This window comes from Echeneis naucrates, chromosome 5 (genome assembly GCF_900963305.1).
Source record: "Echeneis naucrates chromosome 5, fEcheNa1.1, whole genome shotgun sequence".
In the NCBI taxonomy this organism is placed as follows: domain Eukaryota; kingdom Metazoa; phylum Chordata; class Actinopteri; order Carangiformes; family Echeneidae; genus Echeneis; species Echeneis naucrates.
Genome location: NC_042515.1, coordinates 8,226,019 through 8,243,894, shown reverse-complemented (window position 1 = coordinate 8,243,894; position 17,876 = coordinate 8,226,019). Strand labels below are relative to the sequence as shown.

The 17,876-nt window shown below is 40.9% G+C and overlaps 3 protein-coding genes across 3 annotated transcripts; all 3 read left to right on the top strand.

Annotated features, from left to right (window-relative positions):
- Positions 1–382: 382 nt before the first annotated feature.
- shisa4 (shisa family member 4) lies at positions 383–6,748 on the top strand. Its single transcript, XM_029502596.1, has 5 exons — positions 383–658; positions 2,075–2,252; positions 3,322–3,458; positions 3,615–3,806; positions 4,036–6,748. Exons 1-5 carry the CDS (start codon positions 577–579, stop codon positions 4,074–4,076), a joined length of 630 nt encoding a protein of 209 aa, XP_029358456.1. The 5' UTR covers positions 383–576; the 3' UTR covers positions 4,077–6,748.
- An 855-nt stretch (positions 6,749–7,603) lies between these two features.
- On the top strand, positions 7,604–11,591 carry lmod1b (leiomodin 1b (smooth muscle)). Its single transcript, XM_029502191.1, has 3 exons — positions 7,604–8,130; positions 9,152–10,852; positions 10,932–11,591. Exons 1-3 carry the CDS (start codon positions 7,843–7,845, stop codon positions 10,956–10,958), a joined length of 2,016 nt encoding a protein of 671 aa, XP_029358051.1. The 5' UTR covers positions 7,604–7,842; the 3' UTR covers positions 10,959–11,591.
- Positions 11,592–14,259: 2,668 nt separating this feature from the next.
- timm17a (translocase of inner mitochondrial membrane 17 homolog A (yeast)) lies at positions 14,260–17,647 on the top strand. The gene is made up of 6 exons (XM_029502306.1): positions 14,260–14,314; positions 15,533–15,632; positions 15,949–16,012; positions 16,315–16,443; positions 16,771–16,881; positions 17,077–17,647. The coding sequence occupies exons 1-6, from the start codon at positions 14,289–14,291 to the stop codon at positions 17,151–17,153; spliced, it is 507 nt and encodes a 168-aa protein (XP_029358166.1). The 5' UTR covers positions 14,260–14,288; the 3' UTR covers positions 17,154–17,647.
- Positions 17,648–17,876: the final 229 nt, after the last annotated feature.

Genomic DNA, 17,876 nt, shown 5'->3' with positions numbered 1-17,876 from the left:
GCCGTTTACCTTTAACCATTTGATATAATCAGGGTCAAAATCAAATCCATAGAATTGATATAAAATAAAACTGCATCTGTCAGTTATTTTCAGTGAACAAAACGTTCACTCACGTTACAATCTACTCACAATTAGATCCATTTCTTCAAAATATTTGATAAGAGTAGAAGTTAAATACATCGTGTTTCCTCCTGGCTGTCAACAGTTAATAAATAAGCTAACAATCATCATAACACAACAGTCTTGTAGTTGTGTGTAGTTGTGGTTCTTCGCCGCAGCACAACAGGCCTCTTTATGTAGCGCAGCGGTTTGTCCGAGGTTGGAGGCGGTCCGTGAACGCATCCGTCGGCGTCACCGGCTCGGTGATCCATTTGGACGGAGAAGCACCGGCCGTCGGTCCGTCGGTCCGTCCGTGGAGCCGCTCCTCAGGCCGGATAATGGCCGCGAAGCCCCGCTAGCTGCGGAGATTTTGTCCCGTTTCCGACCGAGCGCAGCGGCTGTTGCAGTGTTTGCTCCCCGCTCGGTCTGAATCCCGGACTCGGTCGGTTTTCTCGGGCTGGTGGGGGGCGGAGGAGGATGTTCTTCCCGCGGGCCGGCAACATGTCCCTCATCCCGGTGACTTTGGCTCTGCTCGCCTTCGTCCTCAGCTCTTCTCCGGGTAAGACCGCGGCTCCTCGCCGGGTCATCGGTGAGAGGCCGGACCGCTCGCTGCATCACTGTGGTGTGTGGTGCGTTTCAGGCCTGGACACCAGAACCGCATTTTTTTTTTTTTTTTTTTTGTCTCTGTGCTAGTCCTGCTAAGACTGGTATATTTATTTTATCTTTCAGCAAAATGCCAAAAATTCATTTTCTTTGGCAAAGATGAAAAATGGATTTCACTTAAATAATACAACCTTTGATATATCACCCTGACATACTCAATTTTGCATAGCAGCTTTTATACAGATACCTGCTTTAGTCCAGACTGAAACATATGAAGCTCAATGTAAAACTGAAGAAGTAACTGGCTGTCATTTCCATTTCCAGTAGTCTGCTGAACATTATTTTTTATTTCTTTAGGAATTTTAAAATCGAGTAAAAAAAACCACCCCAGTTCGTTAGAGTTTAAGATGAGATCTTTAAAAGCCTCATTTTGCCCTCGTTTTGTTTAGATTTAGTTTGAGACATATATTGCCAAAAAAAAATAAATAAAATTTTCACCAAACATCCTGCCAGAAGTGGGACAGTAAGTTGATTTGATCAAGATTAGATTCGTTTGAATAATATGACAGTATTTAGATAGTCAAAACAGATTATTGGGGAAAGAATCATTGTCATTTATCTTAAATAAACCTAATTTGCAGCTGTAAGAAGGCATTGTGTCGATATAGCTTTAAGGCTGAGTGCATGGTATAAACAACCTAACAATACTAACACAAAACAGCAAGATAGTGTTTGATGTTGTGTCGCATTGATTTAAATTTTAAGCAAATTTTAGCTTATAGCACTAATGCAAACCTCCCATCATGTACTCTTCCTCACTTAGTTTAATAATTTGATAAAGGACTGCATGGTGCAGGATGATTTACAGCATGTGTCAGGCTCCATAAAACTTGTGTTGAATGTACAAGGCTGGTGTGACTTTTAGCAGCCTGCACACGTGGCTGTTGGGACAAAGCTGTAATTTAATGTTGCCTCAAATTGCGTATTGTTGAAAACATTGTGATATACGCGGATATGTGAACCAGTGTCTTTAAAACCAGGACAATATGAACTGAGATTTATTTATTTATTTATTTTTTGAAACTCTGCCTCAAGGAGTAGCTGAATAATGCATCACGAATGTTTTTGGTTGGTGCGAAGAAACATGGAGAGAAAAAAGAGCCAGTTCTAGTTTTTAAAATAAATATTTATTTTCTCCTGAAGGCAGGACGAAGTTGAATATGTAAATGAACAGTCGACAGTACAGAAATAATAGAGAAACAATGTCATGTCACTCTGACATTTACAAAGTGAGGATCATCCTTTCTCTTTGCTCCCTTCTTGTGTCTGCTCTCTCTGAGCATCTTCCCCCTTGTTGCTGTTGTTTTTGCAGTTAGTGGGAACGAGGACTGCCTCTGGTATGTGGATAAAAACGGCACCTGGCACAATGGCTTTGACTGCCCTCTAATCACCTTCTGCTGTGGGAACTGCCACCGGCGCTACTGCTGCCTGGATGCCTTCAAGATGATCACAGAGAAGGAGCAGAAGCGCTGCATGCTCGTGCAGTTCAGGTGGGGTCAGCAGCGGTGGCGGCAGCTGGGCCGTATTTTAATGACAATACATTTATGCAACACCAAGAGTCGGTTTGTGTTCCCAAATCAGAACTATCAGTATAGGATCATGTGTCCTGTTGCCACAATCTGGCCTGCAAGATAAAATATTTATGAAGATATATTCCTGCACACAAAGGATACACGATACTTACAATAATAATCTATGAAGGACACCTCAGGCCCATATAACAAAGACTGCATGAGTGCAGACAAGATAAAAAGAACAATAAACATCATGTGATGTTCAGTCGTGCGTCGAGGCAGACTCCAATTGCATGATCAAACAGGATGCACCTGACTGTTAAATGCTACAACAAAAGGCCTGAATATTTCTGTCAATGAGATAAATAATAGCTGAATTATTAAATAAGAAGCGCTTGATTGAAAGCCAATAAAAATTATGGTGTTAGATAAAGTGTTGAGTGCAGGATATGTAAACGTTGAACGGTTATATTAGCATGTAGGGGGTAGTAATTATGACAGGTTTGGAGAAAAATGAATATTGTATGAACCAATGTAGGAAAAAAAACAGCTATCTCTGCATAGACATACTGAAGCCCACTCCTAACGTCCCTTTGGCAACACACATTTTACCAAATGAGCATACTTTGGTCCCTGGAGGTAAAATAGCGTTTCATTAGTCGTCCAGTCACCAGAGCTAGCTGGCCATTCATTGGTATTACATACTCACCAGAGATCCTGATAATGCTGGACTGTGCAAGCTTGTACCTGAGAGGCTGCAACATCCTCCACAGCCCTGCATCCATCATGATCCAGTACTGAGCAGACAACTTGCAGCTTATTAAGCCCAGTGGGAGATCAGAGCAGTGGTCGGCGGTGGCCGTGCTGAAATGCAGGGCCTTGTTCATTTATGAGGAAGTAATGGAATCCTGTAGAGAAACAAAGATAAACGAGCTACGTCATTAACTGGGATGTGATTTCGGTGTGTCTGAATTGTAACTAGTAAGTTAGCGGGGCAGAAGCAACGTGAGGTAATTCTTTTGCTCTCTTCTTCCTCCATTCTCAGCCCGACCACTTTAGCTGGCATCGCCTCCTCTATCCTCCTGTTTGTGGCCATCATTGCCACCATGGTGTGCTGCTTCATGTGCTCATGCTGTTACCTCTACCAGAGACGACAGCAGAGGGGCAGGACACCTTATGATGGTAAGAAAGAAGTCACATTTTACTCCCAAAATCAGTTAGTGTGTGCAGCACTGAAATCATCGTGCCCAGCCTTGTTGTCCGTTCCGTTTCAGGCAGCATTACAGTAGATTCATAGCGTCCCAAACCTGCAGTCTGTGTGTTTTTGAATCCACGCAGCCCAGCAGATCCCCATGGCCAGCTACCCACTGGAGCCCATGTACGATGCTTATGGAAAACCGCTAGGCCCCTCCGAGTATCCACATCCAGGCTATCCAATGGCCCCCCAGTACCCCGGCATGCCCCCACAGTATCCAGTGATGCAACCTGGACCGTATCCACCACACCCGATGGATCCTGCATACAGCCAGGGTAAGAGCAGCTTTCGTCAGATGTCCATGTAATGTTCATCATATGTTCTTTTTTCTTGTTTTGTTCTGAGCTCCTTAAACTTTTAAGGGTGTCCCAAAAATCTGGACGGGAAATTAAAAATTGTGCCTGTAAATATTGATGTTGCAGTTGATTTTATGAAGGTGTGACTTTTAGTTTTTCTCCTTTTCTGACTGATTTTTGGAAATAAATGTTGCTCTCTTGCTTTCAGCCCCCCCACCTTACTCTCCACCTCAGTATCCTGGCCACTGATGGGTTTGTCACGGCAGGGAGCGGCACCTGATAGACATGACTGTTTCAAAAGGAGAACAACAGCAACACTCTCACACAGTCAAACACAAATACAGACACACTCAAATAAACACAACAGCTTGACCTGCAATGGCTTGCTCATGAAAGAGTTTTTTTTTTTTTGTTTGTTGTTTAAAAAAAATACCTATTTACAACAGTGTCCTACTTTCCTGGAGTATAAACGTTAATCAACTTGATCTGCTCCCTGATGCCTGGTTGCTCCAGGCAGGCATCATGGAAACTGAGGAGGTATCCAACCAGCAGCTCAATTCTGGGCTGCCACCCCTGCTATCTGACACACTCACCTCAGTGGCAGTGTTGTCTAACCTAAACACAGGGCTCATTACATTCCAGGAGAGAGGTAAAAAGATATTTAAACCCTCTTGTTATTCGTAAGGGGGGAAATGGTTTTACCTTCTCATTAATATTAAATTTGCGTGGAGTGATAAACTGCCGAAGACGACATTCCAGGTCATCTGAGTCACTGATCCACATTCTCCGAATACAACATGACGACTTTATATCTGTCGTCAATGTTTCTTTTGTCATGACAAAAACAAATTGGGAAAATGTCAGACGTGACTGATTTTAAAAAGTTGACATCATTGTGTCAGAAGAAGTTTGATACGGCCTTAAATTTGCTCAGATGACCAAATGAATTTTATGGTGTCCTTAATTCTGTGTAAGACACCTTTTGTCACCTGTTAGTTTTGACTCTTGTCTTTTCTTGACGAATTCTGTCATGGTAGTATATTAGCTGCACTGTTTTAATGTAACATCTCAACATCAGCATGCTACCCAGTCAAAGTCATCTGTCCTCTCCTGCTTCTTTTCTTCTTTTAAATGGAATGAGAAAAGAGAAATAAGATTAATCCCATAACGGCAGGTCAGAGGGTTTATAGTGGCATCATTCTTATTTATTTCTTATTTATTCTTAGTTATTTCCGGGGAGCTGCAGGTCATGCTGCTTGACAAAGCAAAATGTCCCAACTTACAATAATTAACTGAAAATAAGAGATTAAGTATTTAAATACATATTTTGTAAATCTGTTCTTCAGCTGAATATTTTCTGATAATGTAACAAGTTATTTTAAAACTAAACTGTATTGTTATTGTAACATAAGATAAGGCGTTTTGGCATCTTTCTATTTGGTATTTACTATCATTGAGGTTACCTTTTACTGTGAACAGGTTCTCACCTTCTGGACTAAGCTACAAAGCCAAAAAGGACTACTGCTGAAAAAGTAGATCTGTTAACCAACCTCCCTTTTAAAGGTTTGACATTTTCGGAGCTGTGCTTAGTTGTTCTCAGTCTGGGAGTTAGAGGAAACCAGTAATAACAGTGATAACTAAATAAATTTTGATAACAATGGTGCTCAAATCTCTCACTTAAGTAAAGATGGCAATACCATAATGTAGAAAAACTCAAATACTACAAAATTTAACTTTGGTGGAAGTACGTAAAGGCATGCAATATGCAGAAACAATATAAAAAGTATTGGATTGTAGGTATTAATGCATTATTTTAGCATTGCAGTAATGTTGGGGCTAATCGTTAACTACTTCATGTGCTGGGTAACTTCATTTATGATGCCATAAGGAAAAACGCCTGTTCATATTGGTCACAACATGATTTTGAGGTCTTGACTTTGCAGTCCCAAAGGCTGAACTAGCCCTTTTTGTTGTGTTACATTTGTTGCAAGTTTGGCACCAAATGAAAACTAGATAGAAACATTGTAGCAAAAAGAAATGGCAAATTTCTTTTTCCTAATTTTACACTACACCTAATTTTACACCTTCACACTATAAATCATGACGTATTTCATTCCTGTATTTGATGGTGTCTTGTTGATCTTGTTATCAAATGAAAATCTAATTTTCTGATACAGCCCACATTTATGGCGAACAGACACGAGAATTGCATATCCCAAAATGTCAAACCAACTAATATTTTTCCTAGAAATCTGGGCTCCACTGAGCTCCGGGCCTGAAGCATGTAGAGTATTTCATCTCTAACTGGGTTTAGTTTAGCATTTAGCACAGAGGAAAACAGCCCTGTGTTTTTAGTTAAAAGATATATGAAGTACAAAACATGACAGCTCCAGCATGTGATGTGTGTTTCACTCACCAGTAATTTAAGATGCCTGGATTATATTTAATTGGGGTGTGATGTATCCCAACTTGAAAGTCAAACGTGGCACTTTTCTTTAATGAAATATTTGCTGCTGATTAGCGAAGCCTGGCCTTTCCCAAAGTTTTCCTAAAGACTAAGTGCTGTACTTTGTCTCACCTCTATACCACGCAGTGAATCAGATAAATTATTCCTGCTAGTTTACAGCATAAATTCAATGATGACATCAACTTGTACAGATCTGTTAAGTCTTTGTGAAGCGTGAGGAGAACACTGGAGTTTTTCTTTGTAAGATGCTTTATCTGTAGTTTGACCTTACATTTGCTCAATGATGTTTCTGTTTATTTGTATTTCTAAACCAACTCCATGAGTGTGTTAAATTAAACTGACATCAGTTGGCAAAATAACTAGATACGGCTTTCTGTTTGTCGTGTTATGGATGGTATGTTATTGTAATATAAATCAAAGTCAGTGAAAAGTTTTTATTTCTATTAACATAAAATTTAACTTTGGAATGTAAAATACATCAGTCTGCTGTGTCCTTTATTGTATATTTAAAGATGTGTGTTGACAAGAAATAGAATTGCAATGCTTTTAAAAAAGGGGACTAGTATGCGATTGCAGCATTTTGACCACTAGATGTCCATATCAACCTCCAAACAATGATAAATGACTTCAGATGTTTGGCAAAGTTGATTTATCTTACCAAGCAACACAGCCCGAAAGTACTATTTTAATAACACATTCTTTCATCTGTCAATTTAGTTATTTTCAAAATCTTTTTCACAGCTACAATCGTAGAATTTCACTTCAGCAAAACGGCATAAAGCATAATCACCTCAGTCCCTCCATATTAACTCTGAGTTCTAACTTTTGAATAAATTTGGCAAATTTTTCTTTTTTGACCTGATGCGTGATTTGTGCTGCACAGCCTCCAAATTCTAGTGCTCGTAAATTAATAAAAAAGTAGCATGTTTTGATTTTACATTACATATTTAACTAAGCGCACTTCACCCCCCCAAATCACTGGCTTTCCGGTGTTATATAGAGCACATGTATGCAGTCAGGAAAAGTATAATATTTCTTAAAGCACAAAGCCTAATGTTCAATTCTCGGCTGTTAGGGTGAATTATTACTAAAGAAATAATCGGAAACTTGTCTCAATATAAACATGGGCTGTGTAATAGAAATTCTGTGTAACTCTGGCATCTCTGTAAACTTCAGCCCTTCCCATTACCTTTAAAGGAGTGTGTACCCTGAACTAAATATGGACATGCACTTTCATAGGATTTCGAAGAATGTCCACCCTCACAGTCCACTTTGATGATGTGAGCCTCTTGCAGTTCGTCACTGGTACCCCCACAGTGCAACACAGAGTCTTTTGCATCAGGATTGATGCCTCTGTTGGCTTTTTGGTGAGTGGGACGCAGCGGGGACAGCAGGATATCACCTTGGGCCTACATGAGAATACTTGATTTCACCTCGTAGGAGAAAAAAGGGATTTACTGTCCTAACATTAACACAACCTCCGGAGAAACCACACTACTCCTGTTCTCCAAGGGCTCAGCCTTTACCCAAGATTTTTTGTACGCAAACATGTCCAGGAGAAAGGTGAGAGGCCTGACCCGCACGGGTCGCCAGGTCAGTGAGGACCCAGACCTGGACAACCTGCTGTCCACCCTCTCCCCCGAGGAGGTGGAGGAACTGGAGAAAACCATGATGAAAGTGCCGGACCTCAACCCAGAAGATGGAAAGATCATCATCCAGGGGGAGAGCCAACCTGCGCAGCAGCCGGCAGGCAACAATCTTCGGGATGCTAAACTTGACAGCAAAAGGGAGAGTGACACAAAAGGGAGACTCAGTCAGAGGGAACAGTCCTTTGAGGTTAGTGGATGTTTAAAATGATTCCTGAACTGCTTTAATGGCATATTGTGTTGGTTGTTCCATGAAAGAAATTGACCTGAGGTGAGTCCTACAGTTTTTGTAAACATATATTACCCTTGTTAGAGGTTTAGATTTATTTTTCATTAGAAATGAAAAGGGTCATCAACACTATGGGATTACATAACATCCAATGTCTCAAGATAATCTAATGAGAGCTTTCATCTGCTATTTTTCATTTTGCTTTGAGTAAACTGCCAAGTGGACCTTGTGGACCTCAGTGGACCTCAATCCAGTGTATCAACTCATAAATATTGGTCCCAAGAGTTAGCTTCCGTGCCAGGAAAAACTGAGTTTTCCCCCTTAGAGGTTTGCTCAGATCAATTTCACATTATTATTTCCGTCCTCATTAGAGGAACAGCCTCAGAAACATGTAAAATCATCTCCACTATTCTTGTGTCATGCTGTATAAAATATTAGCCATGAGGAGCCCTCCACAGTTGAGTGTTACAAAGCCAGACTTCCAGCAATTTCTCTGTTTAAAGGAAAGGCACTTCAGCCCATCGAGCGGTGGCCCTGCAGAGCTTCTTAATACTGGCCTGATGGAATTCCTCGGTTGATTGCTCCTACGCTTACTGCCTTTTAAGGATACATCTGCCAGGGCTGTGGCCTCACACAGCAAAACAGATGGAGACTCACAAATCAAACACTTAGCAAGCTACTCGCTGCAAATGTATCCCTGCGCTATAAAAATGGTTCCTTGCTGACTGCAAACACGCATGCTGCACTGTGCCTTGGGAAACATGTTTGCAGTGACAAGAAGGCTGAACTGCTTCATGGAATGGAAATACTGTGTTTACACAAGTATTTGGATGGTTTCATTATCCTATACATGGCGTGCAGTACTGTATGTGATGTATATATTTAACAGGAGGCTCAGTTGTGACACTGGTTAAATTATTTCACATTCTGAACTAACACTGTATATATTATAAATTCCCGCACATTCATTTCTCTCATGCAGGGTGACCCAAAGAAGCAGAGTCGGAAACAGGAATACCTGAGGAAGATGGGCCTGAGCCAAGAGGGCAGTGATGACACCGAAGGAGGCTTACGAAAACAAGCTAGTGTTGCAAGTAAAAAAGATACCAAAATGGAAGACAGTAACAACAAAGGCCCTGAAAAAGAGGAGCGAAGTCGGCTTTCCAGTAGGTACAAGAAGCAGGAGAGCAAAGACCATGACGTGAAAGAGGAAATGAACGAGAAAGAGAGATGTGAAGACAGCAGGCTGAGAGACAAGCCCAGAGAGAGCACAGGGAGCAAAACAAAGGATATGATCTCCAAGTTACAGGAGAAGAAGGAGGATGGCAAAGAGAGGGACAGGAGAGAAGACAGCAGGAGAAGAGATGAGAGCAAAACCAAAGACATTATCTCAAAGCTACGAGAAAAAAGTGAAAAGGAAGTGGGCAAGGAAAAGGAGAGAAAATCTGACAGTATTAGGACTCAAGGACTTGTCTCTAAAATGGTGGAGAAGCAAAGCAAGGCACAAGAAAATCACGAGAGTAAATCAGAAGAAAAGAAGCCACAAGCAGAGGAGAAAAAAGATCGGGACAAAAACAAACCTGATGTCAAACTTGAGCGGAAACCCTCTGGAAAGAAAGAGGGCCATGAGAAGGCAGAAAAAAGAACAGATAGAGAGGAGCTGGTTAACCACAGTGACCACGTGAAGGAGAAGGACAATACGATTAGTCCAGAGAAGAAAACAGAGGAGAAAAAGGAAAGAGATGTCAGTAAAGGAAAAGTTAAAAAAGCAGAGGAAACTGAGAAACTTGGCAACTGTGTTACCAAAAACACCGCAGGCAGCAAGGCAAAGGAGGAAGAGGACGACGAAGAGTCAAGCATGTTTGATGAGCTGATGGAGTATGTTCGACGCAACGACCCCTCCCTCACTGAGCTCAATGTCAACAACTCCGAGGTCATCAAGACCAAAACACTCATTGAGTTTGCAGAGGCTCTGCACAACAACACCCACGTTAAAACATTTGCCTTGGCCAACTGCCGCGCAGACGACCATGTGGCTTACGCCATCGCTGGCACAATACGCACCAACAAGACGATCACCAGCATTAACCTTGACTCCAACCATCTCACGGGCAAGGGCATCCTTTCTCTTATCCAGGCACTGCAACACAACTCCACGCTGACTGAGCTTCGCTTTCAAAACCAGCGACACATCTGTGGTGGGAAAACTGAGATGGAGATGATCAAAATCCTGAAAGATAACACCACCCTGCTCAAACTGGGCTACCACTTTGAATTAGCCGGGCCCAGAATGACCACGACAAACATACTGAGTCGCAACATGGACCGGCAGCGGCAGAAGCGGCTGCAGGAGCAGAAGCAGGCCCAGGCCAATGGAGACAAGAAAGAGACACTGGAGGTGCCCAAGACTGGAGGTGGAGGATCTCTTAGAGGTTCACCCAAAGCGTCCCCCAAAGCGTCCCCCATACCCTCACCTATGCCCTCACCCAAGCTAACACCTAAAAGAGGAGCTGGAGGGCCACCACCACCTCCACCTCCTCCTGGGGTTGGACCTCCACCTCCCCCCCCTCCTATGCTGGATGTAAACAACATGAGGAACTCTCTGACTCCAGGTGGTAGTAAGAACTCAAGGGACCAACTGCTCGCCTCGATCCGAGGAAGCAATATCAAACAACTGAAGAAGGTGTGTATGGTGTGTTGGGGAGAGAGTAGCGTGGGCACAATACAGCCAGACATACTTACATTTCATTTTTTCCCCACAGGTGCCGGTGCCAAAGTGGCTGCAGTAACAATTCCTGTTGAAATCTGAGGTGAGAAAGAAGAAAGAGGGAGAACCGACATGAAGGAGTGTTTCTAGGAGGTGAACTCTACAGTCCCATACCTGCGGTGTTAGAGCTGTGTGGTGGGATGGATGGAGAAAGTGAAACATGAGATGCCCGTTGGTGGGACAAATAGCCCTCACTGTGAATTCTCCCCTCAAACACTGGACCAAACAGACTCCGTGGAGAATGAGTGAGGCCAGGGCTCTCTATTTTCTGACTGCAGAGAGTGCCATGAGTCTGTGGTTGTTTCTCCTTAGTCCACATTGACGCTTTGCTGGTTATTTGCACTAGGTAACATGAAACCAGTCATATAACTTGTTAGCTTGTGTATGCATCTGGATGTGAGCATGTTGGGAGTGTACGGCAAGCTTAATAAGAGATTCAAATAACTATATAAAGTTCTAATATACAAAAGTTTATCAATGATATAGTGGACATTAATTCGATCAGTTATTTATTTGTGGAGAACAAAGCCACCTTATACTTGTCAGTTGTAAATCTGTTAAAACTGGGAATTTGAAATGGTGGAAATATCAGGGAATCAACAAACATGGTGGCCTGACTGAAAAAAAAAAAAAAAACTTGGGTAAGGAAGAAAAAGGTCAAGGTGGTCCTTGATTGTGTCTGATGGCCAAATGTCAAAACATTTCATTTTGAAGGACGGAAAAGCAGAATCCTGCTGCATGACAAAAGAATTTAAGCATGGTGATAATTACATAATGCATTTTTATAAGAAGGGGGAAATGGCTGTCCTTCAGTATCTGATGTTATATTGTGTACAGAATCATTCTAGCCTGGGTGTTTGAATACCTTACATAACTTTTATGTAATACATCTATGTGTCTTAAGCTTCGGAGATTTGGAAAGCCATTACTGGTTTACATCAACACCTCTGTGGCTTCATGTCTCACCCTAAAGAGAATGTCATTTCTAAAGGAAGTTATTGTAATTAACAAAAATCAGAGCGGCACTCGTAATTTATGTGTCCTGTATTATGGAGAGTTCTCGGCCCTATTTGATTACACCTGCTTTCTTACAGAGCCTGTATGTCTTCAATGAAAGATCTTGGTATGTCTTTAATGATAATGAAGTCTAATGTTATACCTGGCTAATATCATTAAGAAGAATATGCAAAATTAAATTTTTATGTATGATAAATCAGGTACCTATGTATTCATATCCGCTGAGCCATTATGCATTTCACTTGATTTGTGGTCTACGTGAAGTTACACAATGCACTTCCATATTTCCTCTGAACACACTGAACCTCAGTTTGGTGTTGCTTGGAGGATGTGCACACGACACATAAAGCCATGTATAGATATATGGGGATGTAGCTAAAAAGCCACATGGAGCATAAACCATGTCTCTCAAAATTAAAAGGATTTACATTCATGAATTTATTGTGTGTGAATCCTGACAACCAAATTACATAAGTGAATTTTATGAACTTCTCCATGATTATAAACAATTTTCCATTTCAGTGCTTCAGCAACAAACAATGAAAAAGAATTTAAATAATCAGCAGCTATTTTCATGACATGCTTGGAGCTGCAGGGAAACAGTGAAGATTGTCTACAGTTTATCTAGCAGCTGGTGGGACAGCCATCATTCTTGAAGCTCAGAGGAAAAGAATAGTACTTGTAGCAGCTACAGATCAGTTAATGTCTATCACCCTGCCTCAGCCTGTGTATCCATGATATGCCTATATTTGGTAATTTCTCAATGAAGGCTTGCTCTGCAAGTCATTCCTTTCCCGTTCCTAATATTGGGACACAGGCCAGTGGTCCGTCTCATGGCTGTAGCTGCTCCCCTGACCAACAGTGCTGGTCTCAGATGGAGGAAAAAGGAGAAGGAATGAAAGCAAATGTTAAGATAACTGGCAGTTCAGTGAGAAGAACATGGCTGTCACTTGTATTTAAAAAGTAACTCATCTGGCAAAATAATGTAGTAGATTTCTTGTTTTGTGTTTAGAGCAGGTATATAGTCCACTGCATTTTAATCTTCAACTTAACTGTAACTTTGGGTGCTTTTCAGCCCCGTTTCTCTCGCCACACTGCAAATTTAGCTTTTCTGTGTGGTAATCTAAATAAAGCAGTACAAATAATGTGGCCTTGAAACTGGATGGTAACACAGTCTCCGGTTTCAACAGCAAACTAGGTCTGGTCCTTAGACACTAATGTGTGACTTTGCATTTTGTTTAATGGTGCAAATTCACAAATGGGGTGGCACAGTTGCCTCAAAGCAGGAAGGTTCTGCGTTCGATTCCCACGGATAGGGAAAAAAAGGATGTTTCATATGGTGACATTAAGTGGCCGATAGTGCGTGTGAATGATTGTTAGTCTCAATATGTTGGCCCTGTGATAGACTGTACGCGACCCTCACCCAATGTCAGCTGGGATCGGCACCAGCATCCCCGGTGACCCTGACAGATAAGTAGTATAGATAATGAGAGGTTATATTCACAAATGAATTCTCTATCATTTTTCACACAAAAACTCTGCTGCCTTTTTTCCAGGCTCTGTGGATCCACATGTCCTTCAGCTGTTGACATTTTTGTGTCCCACTGGTAATCACTGACAACCACATGTTTAATCATTTACTTCATTGTCGGTCTCATATTTTCATCTTTAGTTGTATTTCTACTCCAGAGGAGGTATCAGCCCATCCCGGGTACAGTTGCTTCTCTGGACCAAAATGTAAAACCTCTCAGCCTGTGTGTTATTGTACACCTTCTCCATAGAAGCAATGATATCATCTTCTCCTTAAGACTATTGTTCCAGCTTAATCTTTGTAATTTTGTTGTTGTTGCTCCTCCAATCTAAAGCAGCCCTGTGCAAAGTCTTTGGGAGGTGACATACAAAATATAATTTATTAAATTAAAAGTCTGTACCACTAAAGCCAGTTAATTTTTACTGAAAAAAAAAACAGACATGAATCAGTTTCACTTAAATACTAATAATATGATTTCCTGAAACATTACAGAACTGTAGTGTTTACGAAATGTTTCAATGAAGTGTGGTGATTATTGTAAGACTATTTTCGATTGAAAAATAACACGGATTTCGTGCTCATGTAAAACTTTACAATGCAGTATGGAAAGCTCTAATGCATCCATTTTGATAAGAGATCCTAGCCACACATAGGAGGCCGGTTTGTTTAATTTGTCTTTCCACCGGTTTTACTCAGGAAAAGGTATGAAACAGATCACACTTGCGGTCCTTTAAAGCAACACGTGACGTCGTTACGTCAGGTTGCCGATAAGCGTTACGTCAGAGGGAACAGCATAAGAACAAAATGGAGGAATATGCTAGAGAACCATGGTAAGTCCTATAAAAAATGAGTAAAACATTACTTTTCTGTTGTGTTTTGTCGAGACCAGCCCACGTTTTCTTTCGACGTAACTACCACGTTATGTGTGTTCAAGCATTTTTATGGCACAAAAAATAGTTTACTTCTAAATCTGGCTGATTAGCTGAAGTTAGCAACAATGCTAATACTACAGATCTACGTTAGCAGCATCGGACTCCAGATGCTAAATCACGTTGTTGGTGACCTTGTCGGTGTTTCATTTCACTTAGTCATCTGACAGTAAAATCGGCGAAGTGGTTTACATACAGTGTGAGAAGTGACCCGCGGCGAACGTGGAGCACAACAGCGGCCAGATTTAGCGGTGTTAAAAGAAGTTAGATCGGGATGTTGCCTTAGCGTGTGAAGCTAGTTAGTTAGCCACCTGACGGCTATCTGATGGGGGGCAGCGTGAACGTTGCACAACAGAAGGTTAACACAAACTTACTGGGAATTCAAGCTGCACAAGGTGATGACGAGTTGATGTGATGGCTGTTTCTGAATTTGGAAATTTGGTGGCGTGTTTATAACCATGTGGGGTGTCATGTCATGGGTCATTGACCAAAGAACTGGTGTGACCTGACCGCGTTTATCATCGTACCTTGACATACATCACCCGTGATCATAAGCTGTTTAAGCTGGGGGACCAAGCCAATAACAGACAGTACGCGAATTTCAACACACATTGATGCTCACATTCAGGTTATTTAGCAGTTAACGGTATCAGGTCATTGTTCAAATGAGTGACAATATGGACGTGACTTTAACAACAAACCTCAGCTAAAAAGTGAGAATTGTGGGCCTCGTAATGTGGTGTACTGTCATATTTTGTTCAATTGTAAGTATTTCTTTATTTAATCAATGAATCGTTTAGTCTGTGTAATGTTATTAATGGTAAAACGCCCATCCACACTTCCCACAATCATAGATGACTTCTTAAAATGTGTTGTTTGGTTCACCCAGCAGACCAAAATCAAGATTCACTGTATCCATAAAGCTGTTCCTTTCACTGCATTGTGTAGTGGGTTGTGCAACAGTGTACAGTGGACCACAATTCACAATTAAGAGTTCAGTACACTGCTTTATCAAGGCTATCTTATCATATTAGAGATTATTGTAATGTTGTGTGTAATTAAAAGTTGTATAAATATTATGGCAGGGAACCTTAGTTAACGGTCATGTTATTCTTGTAGCCCCTGGAGGATTGTGGACGACTGTGGGGGAGCCTTCACCATGGGAGCTATTGGAGGAGGAATATTCCAGGCAGTAAAAGGTTTCAGAAATGCACCCTCAGTAAGTTCAATTATGTAACACAAAGGTGTATCTTGCTGTATTGTAACAGAAAAGTAATTTAAAAATCCTTACAAAACTGAATGCAACTCCCTGTGCCTACAACTGACAGTTATATCCACGTATTGTCACATGTTGAATGAGACTAAATGTATATGCTGGATAGACCAGGAGCTCCACTATTAGCCTTTTTTCAAAATTACCTTTGCACAATGTTTCAGTAAACAAGTCAATGACTTGGTCATTATTGATTTAAGTACCATACAAAAGACAAAAGAGTTTTCTGTAGCCTTATCCTTTTTTTTGCTGCTCTCTGTAGGGGATGAGTCACAGAATGAGAGGCAGCTTGACAGCCATCAAGACCAGAGCCCCACAGCTTGGAGGTAAGAATGAAAGTTCAATCTAAATATATAGATATTTATTTGCACTCCCCCGTAAAACTCACCCTTTTGCTCTTTATTTATTCCAGTAGCTGTTGTTGACATAAGCTGTATGAACATTTTAATAATTTTTTCCATTATAACAGGCAAAATAGACAAATCTTGGTTTTTCTATTCTTAGTTTTGCAGAACTGATTATTTGAAGCTAAATTAGTATTTTTTGTTAACAAAGCCTATCAAAGCAAGCATTAGCAGATTTTTTTGTTTGTTTGTTTTTATATTATGTGAATTCTTTTGGGTTGCAGGTAGCTTTGCTGTATGGGGAGGCCTCTTCTCCATGATCGACTGTGGTTTAGTAAAAGTGCGAGGGAAGGAAGATCCCTGGAACTCGATAACAAGTGGGGCCATGACAGGAGCTATTCTTGCTGCAAGAAGTGAGTAAGCTCAGAGGAAGCTGGAGCTTGAGAGTAAACAGAAAACATATACATGCATCATATGAATGTCAAATGATGTAGCTGTTTGATGCAACTCAATAACCCGTGTACAACGAGCTCACCTTCTCAGAGCCCTTTACTGTGAGCAAACTGATTTACAATAGTGTATTTATTTTAATGATGACAATTTATTGTTTATGTGGTGTAAATTTAACTGTGGTGAACCCTTTCTCATGAAATCTCAAATTCCACATTGAGTCTGAAGTTTATGCATGAGCTGTTCACCTGAGTTGCTATAATGTGTCATTATCTTGCATTCCTTTGTAGATGGACCAGTAGCCATGGTGGGATCTGCAGCAATGGGGGGTATTCTGCTAGCATTGATAGAGGGCGCTGGAATCTTGCTCACTAGGTTTGCTTCTTCACAGTTCCCAACTGGTGAGTAATCCTTCTGGTAATGTCTTTGTAATTGTCTTTGTAATTGAACTGAGTAAATAAACATTTAAGTTTTTTTCCCATTTGTGTGCTTGTTTTTTAAATAGCTGTTAGACCTCTATTTGGCTTAGCAGCCAAATAAGTAATATATAAATTAAATTTATCACACTCTTACATTATACCACTTTTTCTCTCTAGGGCCCCAGTTTGCAGAGGAACCGGCCCCTGCTCCCATGCCCACCCCTTCCTTTGGAGACTACAGACAATATCAGTGAGAGGACTCCCCATGTCCTTATCCACAAAGCCTTCCTTCCTTGCTGAAGTTACAAAGAAGAAATGGGGATGTAAAACACCACGCATCAAACAATAGAAACTGCATCCAATTTTATGAACTGTCGAAAAAGGACAAAAGACATTTTCATTTTCTGTCTCTCAAGAGCCATGTACAGATTTGCCTTTTGCCACTCAGCCTTGTCATGTGCATCTGTTTCATCCCACGTTTGTCAAACACAGAGATGTGGTGAAATTTATTGTTCCGTGTTTGTAGGGCCTGTTGGGATGAGATGTGTTTTTTTGTTGTTGTTTTTTTTTTTCTCTTTTGTTCATAGAAAGAATATCCTGCGTGTAGCCCAACAAGGGGGAGAACGGGACAGGCAAACTTTGGATAGTGTTCAGTCTTGTAAAAACATGTCACACATGGACCGTAATAAATTATACTAATATATAAGTATAATACTTATGTATATACAGTAAAAAGTTTCCTCTCGTATTCAGTCATGTTAGTCTTTATTTGCCTTAAATAGGTCACCTGCTTGTGCTGGCCGTTGAAATCTGGCTGGCTTTTTTATTTGATTTTATTCAGAGTTATGAAGGCACACATCTATCAAATACACTGCTATTCCTGAAATATTAGTTTGTTTTAAAGTGATTTATTTATTTTAGATTGTAAAGACTGCTCATGACAAAGGTTGGCGTAGACAGTACAAATAAACCGAGAA